General features: G+C 52.9%; 1 protein-coding gene across 1 annotated transcript in view; it reads right to left on the bottom strand.

Annotated features, from left to right (window-relative positions):
* Positions 1-4702, bottom strand: part of FCGBP (Fc gamma binding protein) — a 43457-nt gene extending 38755 nt beyond the window's left edge. The window contains exon 1 of the mRNA XM_065920591.1: positions 4648-4702. Coding sequence (XP_065776663.1) covers positions 4648-4702 — 55 coding nt within the window. The remainder of the gene's footprint in view (positions 1-4647) is intronic.
* Positions 4703-7971: the final 3269 nt, after the last annotated feature.

A 7971-nucleotide genomic window follows, 5' to 3' on the forward strand; every position in this document is an offset into this window, starting at 1 on the left:
TTGGTGGTTCCCCAGTTTAATATGGCTCAGCCCCGAGGAACTGGAAGGTAATGAAGAACCTCGGGCAGGAACAATCATGGAAAGGCCTTCATTTTTGCTTTTTCTCGTTTCCCCCCTCTCCTCAACCTTCCCACTCAGGGTAAAAGGCTAAGGGATCCTTTTTTAAAGATACAAAGTGGGGACTTTCCTGGTGGTCCAGTGGTTAAGACTCCATCCTTCCAAGGCAGGGGGCTCAGGTTTGATCCCTGGTTGGGGAACTAAAGTCCCACTTGCTGTTCGGTGTGGCCAAAAAATAAAAATAAAACAAAGATAGAAAATGGAAAACAGAGACTGTTCAACAGAATGGAAATGGCAGAGTTCGAATCTTGGCAAAACTAATTAGCTGTGTGACGCTAGGAAGTAATTTAAAATTCTCTGTGCCTCAGTTTCCTCACTTGTGACATGGGGGCATAGTAATACCTTCTTCACAGGGACAGCTGGGGAGGGGAGAGTGGCCAGGTTTAAATAAGCTAAAACATAAGTTAGGGTTTGGAACTGATCCCAGGTGTTAATGAGGTTATTATCTGTTGTAAACATTCACCTATCTTTTCCCCATTACTAGTCAAGCTCAAAGTGGCCCTTTGCAGTTGAGTGGCTTCCATGCCCTGGAGGGTGGACAGGAGTGCTGGGAACTCGTGTCTAGGATCCTTGCTTCGGGATGGGGGCCCACACAGGAAGAAACAGCTCTTCCTCCCCTTCCCCCTGGTCTTCAAAAGCTCATGCCTTCTGTCTGCTCATAATAACGGTTCACCCTTATGTAGCCCTGCTCACTGTCCGATAACCCCCCAAAGGCTCCACAAACATTAACTTATTGCACTGTCACTTCACAGTCCCATGAGGGGTGCAGCATTCTTCCCATTTTGCAGATGTGGAAACAGGTCCACAGAGGTGAAGTCACAAGCCCCAGGTCACACAGGCAGAGGTGGGATCTGAACCTGGGAAGTCTGGCTTCAGCATCCATGCCCTCAAACGCTGCACTGCCTGGTGGCAACTCCTCAACAGGCTGGGCCCCAAAGCACACACGGGGCTGGGTCCTAGAAATGAACTCTGTTAACACATACAAGGCCCTAGAGTGCTCCCTGGTATTTTGAGAAATACTCCCCCCACAGTATCCATCATTATTATATTAATACTTTTAGACCTCCTGAGTTTGGCATTCATATATGAGGTGTGTGTGTGAGGGAGGGAGTTAGTAACTGGTATAGTTGGAGCTTCCTAGAGAGGCTCAGTGGTGAAGAATCCATCTGCCAATGCAAGAGATGCAGGAGACAAGGGTTCAGTCCCTGGGTCAGGAAGATCCCCTGGAGGAGGAGGAAATGGCAACCCACTCCAGTATTCTTGTCTGGAAAATCCCATGGATGGGAGACTGGCAGGTCACAGTCCATGGGGTTGCAAAGAGTCAGACATGACCGAGTGACTGAACACACACATAGTTGTCTATCAGTTGCTAGAGTAACAAAATATTTCCAAGCTGATTGGTAAGAAACTGCTGACCTGATCCTGCCCCATAAAGATCCCTTCCTCTTGGCACCCTGGCTCTCCCCAGGACTCTTTCCCTATCACCAGACCCCCCTCCCTCCACAAAAGCAATAGACAAAGGGCTGATGCCAGACACCCTGGGGGCTTCTAGGACCCTGCTGCAGAGCTGTGTCTGGTATCTCTGCAGACTGGTTGGGACCCTGGGTCGTGCCAGTTGCTAAACATTTAGAGAATTGCTTCTGTGGTAGGGTGGGGGGAAAAGGACAGGGAGGGCCTGGGAAGGCTTAAGGAAAGGAAGGATGGCAGGGAGGATTCAGGTAAGTGGGAGGCAGCCCAGCTGACCCAGAAACCACAGATGAGCACAGAGAGGATGGGAGAGGGGGAAAGGCAAGAGAGTCGGCAAAGGGGTTACCATCTGGACGGGGTCAGAGGTCATTTTTTGTCACTCACTCCGGCCACAGGCAGCTGCTGTCCCGAAGCTCACGTCCTGGTCTAGCCCAAAGGTGAGCAGCGCAAAGCTGGTAGTGGCCTCGACCACATGGACACTGTCAGTTGTGCCAAAGTCCAATTCAGCATAGGAGAACTCACTGCCCGGCACAGCGGCCCAGGGGAGTTTGGCCCCTAGCCTCTGCCCATCCATGGTCAGCTCGTCAGCAGCCTTGGTCGGTGCCACCACCAGGGCCACACCCTTAGAGCCTGGCACGCTCCTCACCACGTAGGCAGGGCAGTAGGCCGCCACGTCTGGGATCAGGACCAGGTGGGGGTCATAGGTCTTTCCATCTTTGGTGGCACCCGCACCAAACACCAGGACTTGGATGCCCACGTTTGCGGACAGGTAGAGTGGCCGGTACTGCTGGATCTCAAACTTGGCCACGTCGCCCGCCTGGAGCCCCCGGGAGCCAGCGGTGCGCCCCAGGCGGTAGGTCAGCTCTGTGGGCTGGCTGGCCATGACGTAGACCGCATCGCGCTGGCTGCGGGAGGACAGAGGCGGCACCACGTACCGGGTGCCCCAGGCAGACGTGGGGAGCAGCTGCTCTACCACATGGTTGCAGTTCGAGCTTTTCTGGGCACAGCTGTGACCGGAGAGGACAGCCACGGGGCTGCTGGCAGTGACCTTTGACCCCGAGAGGTTAGCCGTGCCCTGTACCTGGGCCACCTGGTAGGGGTCCAGGCTCACATTCAGGACATGGCCCGCTGAGTAGGGCTTGTCCTTGAATGTCACCGACCCCTTCAGCTGTATACTGACAGAGGCCCCGGCTGCACCCGCCACCACAGCAAACTCCTTGAGGTTCTTGGACGAAGGGCTGGAGGGCGTGAACACAAAGTATTCAGTGCCCAGGGCGCGGACAGGCCTCAGCAGTGTCACATCCGCCGTGTGGGGCTTAGCGTTTACCGCCTGCACCGAGATGGCGCGGTCAGAGCGGACCACCACCGCATGCTGGAAGGTGTTGCTGCCGACCATCTCAGCCTTGGCGCTGATGTTGACCAAGACTGACTGCCCTGGCCTGACAGTGACATTCTGTGCGGTGCCATCTGCCCGGCTGAGGATGGAGACTGAGGTGAGGCTGTCCGACAGACTGGAGAGGAGGAGGCAGAGATAGGCCTTGCTGTACCCGAGATTATAGTTCTGCAGGAAGGCCGTGAGGAATTCCTCACCCCCGCTGTTCTGGGGGTCCACTGAGGCCTCCTGGGTCAACCCTGGGGTGAGAAAATGCAGTCGTGGGTCTTGCTTTATCCAATCCCCCCTACCCCTGTCAGAGAAGCAGTCTCCTGCCCTGTGCCTGGCTCACAGGTTGGAATACTAACACGAGCTTCTGTTTTCTCTCTTCTCTCTCCTTTCCCCCTAGTCACGCAGCGGTCACCTACCAACCTTTCTGGCTTTTGCCTTCCAGAAGCCTGAACACTTCAGACAGGGCTCTCAGGCTCAAATGCTGATGGGGCCGAACAAGAGACATAAATGTGTGAGACAGAAGGGGCAGGCTGTGGGCTAGAGCATTCATTCGCCATACACATTGCTACTGGCTTTAATCTGTTGTGATTATAATGTCTTATAGGTTCTCCCTTAAAATTATCAGATCTTACCATTTTTCAAGAGACACTGGAGAGTTGAATTTCCGTGTGAAATCTCCAATCCAAAATTGTTTTAAGTAAGCAGTATGGGGATGTCCCTGGTGTCTAAGACTCTGAGCTTCCAGTTCACGGAGCCTGGGTTCAATCCCTGATCAGGGACCTAGATTCCATATGCTGGAACTAAAAGTTCAAGTGCTGCAAGTAAAGATCCCACTTGCTGCAACTAAGACCCGGTGTAGCCAAACAAATAAATGAAACAAATATTGCAGTGTGGGGCCCAACCTCAGGTGCAGTTTGTGATTTCTGTCTTCACAGGATGAAGCCTGTGTGTGAAGGGTAACAGGGGATTACAAGAGTATGGACAAAATGTCTCCTAGCAATAGAGAGGAGTGGGCACTTTTCAACACCTCCATCAAGGAAGAGATCCTCCAGAGCTGAGAGATGGGGAGAGGAAGAGATATATCACTCTATGGGGTCTTGGAGAGAGTTGTGGGGGGTTATAGAGGGACTGTCTGCTGAATAAGGGGATCTGTGAAGAACACCCCAGTGTCCCGCAGGGTCAGGGTATCAGGGGGGGTGAATGTAACTAGAGTAACCTAAATAGACGTTGACTGGTAACTAGAGGGCCCAGATGTCCCATCCGTCCCCCCAGACTTTGGCTTTATGTAAGACTCTAGTCCTGGACAAAGCCTTAGAGAATGAGGCACCAAGCCCCCACCCCCCCACCCCCAAATGATGTTAGTGAAATTTTCCATCACCTCAACAGAATGAGGCTCTAAGTCAAAACTTGAGCTGCAGAAAATCAAGAAAGCGGTTCTTACCTACTTGAATTTGGGGACTAAAGTTTTTACCTGTTTCCCTCCAGAACTGACAGAAGATAGGTGAATTCCACCACATTTCTCTGCCCGACTTAACGGGCCTCTCTCCCAATCTCAGCTAGCCTGAGGTCACATTGGGAGATGGGTTTGCAGAGGTGGCTCCAGTGGAGGGTGCTGACCCAGGCAGGCAGAGTTCTTCAGTCTGGAACCAGGACATAGATGGGATTTTGGTCTAACTTACCCCACAGGAGGGTTGCTCCGGCCCAAAGCATCCACCAGCTCCGCAGGGAACCCATGTCTGCAGTGGGAGAAGAGAGGGGGTCATGGGAGGCTGATCTGTCTTCCTGTCAGAGCACAAAAGTGCTTGTCTCTGGACAAGGGCTACCTAGACACCAGGAAGAATGAATTGGGCTGAGTCCAAGGGCCAACATTTGTATAAGGGGAGTTGGACATCTGGTGGGCCTGGGGGTTGGGTAGGGAGGGCACGACAGGAGTAGGATGGCAAACTGGATGTCCAGTGGGTCTGGTGGGCGGGTGGGATTGGGAGGCCTGGAGCCAGGGGCAAGGGTCGGGGACCTGACATCCCACTTCTAAAGGTGATGCGGCCCCTCTCACCTGCAGGTTCCTGGAGCTGCAGGAATGGCCCCTAGGCTGACCTATATAGTGGAGTTTCTTAATTCCTCAGGCCACACCCTGGGCCACCTGCCACGCAGATGGTGCCAATTTCCTGGAGGAGGCTGCTGACCCCAGGGTCAGCTGGAATGGGCGCCCTGGAGGCCTGCGAAGGGTGAGGGCAAGCCTGCATGCCTGATGCCTGAGAGGGGTGTGAGAACAGCTGGTAGCTGTGCCTAGGGAGTCTGCTAGAGACTTCAGTCCTGGAAGGGTGGTGTCCCCAAGAGAAACAGCTGGGGAGCAGGGTGCTGGGGGCCTGGACCTGGGCTCCCAGAGGGCAGGGAGCAGGAGCTGAAAGTAGCATTTGGTTCTGTTTGCTGGTTCGATGGCTAGGTTTTTTTTTTCCCTTTTGGCTCCTGCCAGGAACAATAGTGAAGGACTCACATCCGGGTCCCCAGTCCCTCCAAGCTCTTCTTTGGTCCCCAGCTACCCATATCGTTTCCAGCCACTTGAGGTGGGGGTGGGGGGGAGGTCAGGTGTCAGGTGGGCAGGAATCTGAGCATCTGATCCAGGGCTGCGGAGTGGGACACAATACTTCCACCCCCAAACTCACAGGGTCTCCTGGGTACCTAATCTGCAAGATGGGAACATCAGATGTAGCCTCACTGGGCTTATTTATCTCCCAGAGGACACTCTGTAAACTCTCAAGGACTGTGGCGGGGTGGGGGAGGCAGGCTCTTCTGGTGTGGCCCCAGGTGGGGAGTAGGTGGGCCGCAGGGGCTGGAGCTGTGTGCAAAGAAGGATGGAGGCCACTGTTTCCTGGTTCCACGTAGACGCTGGGTTCGGCTTTCTGGAGAATTTGTTTTTTGGGAGGTGTTTTGTTTTGTTTTCCTTAGAAGGGACTAGCTGAACAAGTTTTGGGTGATGTGGTGCCCCCATCAACCCAAAATCTGCCTGGGATGAGAGATGGGGTTCTAGGTCACATCTAGGGGAGCAGAAGCAGAGACAGATGAGAGGAGGTGTGGGTGTTCAGAGATGGAGTCTCTTCCTCCTGAGGGACTGGCCTGACCCACGCCCTGCTCTCCTCCTCCCAGCCTCAGGACTCACTGTTTGCTGGGGAGTCTCCCCTGGAACAGCAGCTGCAAAGCCTGGCTGTCCTCTCGGACAACACCCCACCAGCTGCTGCCCCCAGGACTTCACCTCCCTTATCACAAGGCCTGGGCCTCCAGGCGGCCAGGGTGGGTGGGAGCTGTCATAGCCCCCACCCAGGGCAGGTTCCCAGAGGGAGAGATAAAGACTCAGAGTTGACTGGAACCCAAAGTCAACCAGGAAAATGAGGTGAGCAAACAAGAGACAGGATGAGAGCCAAAGATATTAAGAAACAGGTAGGGGTGAGGGAATGCACGGGGAATGAGAGCTCCGTGTGGAGGCATTCCTGGGTCCTGAGGGAAAGGATTAGGAGGAGGGGCTGCTGCGAGTCCTGAGGAGGAAACAGCGATTTGCAAACAAAGATGTCAAAAAATCTTCTATATCAGATAGACACCCCTCATTTAGCCTGAGACATCTAGAGAAATAAGGGGTAAGGGGCAGAGAATTAGAGTAAGACCCAAGGTGATTCTTCACATCAATCTCTAAGCCTTGAGGTCTCCCCTGGTTAACCCAGAGAGGAACCTTTCCCCATCCAAATCCATGGCTGCATTCTGCAGAGAGAGTTCCCAGAAGTGGGGTGGTGATGGCCCCCACAATTTAGAATTTGACACCCCTGGGACCTTCTCCCTCCTTTCAGAGCCCAAGGGGTATGAGTGTGGTAGGTGTGTATGGAGGGGGGGTACGGTGTGACATGCCTTCTGCCCTGCTCCATGTTATATCAAATTCTCAGAAACTCCACCGGTGATCCCTGCGATAACCTTCGGGGGCAGTTCCTTGCGGTCAGTGAAATCACATCCGTCCTGCACCAGCAGTCCTGGCTGAGCCCAGATAAGGGGGTGTTTGTGTGTCTGAGCCTCTGGCCTCTCCCTGCCGACAGGCTCTGTTGGGGGCAGATCTGTATTGGTCATACCATTGGAGACCCCTGGGACTCTTCGGCTTGTCTGGGTTTTGGAGATCTGGAGCACAGGTGGAGAGAATTTATTCTGCAGCTCAATTCAGAGTACATTCAGATCAAGGAGGTCAAAATTGCTGCAAATTTAGAACTTCATTCTTTCATGCTCTGGATCCCACAAAGGCGTCTTTACACCTCCTTGGGGATTCCTCCGTCTTGCCACTAAGCTCTCTGAGGTTCAAACTTGACCTTCTTCCTCCTTTGCTCAAGAACATTCCATGCCTCTCTGTCCCTATGAATGCAAGTCCACACTCTTGGCAGGGCTGTCTGAAGCCCTAATGCCCCACTTTCAGCAACTTCCATCTTGCCGGTGCAGTTCCTTCCACTCTTCATCATATTCTACCTGCTAACCCCAGGCCTGGAATCTAGATATCCTTTTCTGCATGTGTCATTTCCTGAGAACCCGAGGTAAGGCTAACCATTTTTTATTCCTCCTACACGGCACTGGCCATCCACTTCCTTGCTTTATGGGAACTCCATTTATTTGTTTTACCCTCTTGAAACTTCAGACTTGCTACATCTATGTTCTGCACCTCCTCACCCATCTCTCTTTCACCCACCACAATCTGACTTCCATGTGCATTGAACTCGCTCTGCTAAACCCTCCAATGTAGCTCCTCAGCAACATTTGACACGAACACTTTCTCCTCGAAAATTTCGAATGCCTTGGTTTCCATATCACTTTCTTCTGGCTCTTGTGTTATTTTGGTCTGTTTTCTACAATAACTCTTTTAACATTGGTGTTCTTTAGATTCTCTCTCTGCTTATTTCTCTAACTGCCTCTTTTTTCCAAGAGATCATTGTTTAGTCACTAAGTCGTGTCCGACTCTGCAACCCACGGACTACAGCATA

Source organism: Muntiacus reevesi, chromosome 2 (assembly GCF_963930625.1).
Source record: "Muntiacus reevesi chromosome 2, mMunRee1.1, whole genome shotgun sequence".
Lineage (NCBI taxonomy): Eukaryota > Metazoa > Chordata > Mammalia > Artiodactyla > Cervidae > Muntiacus > Muntiacus reevesi.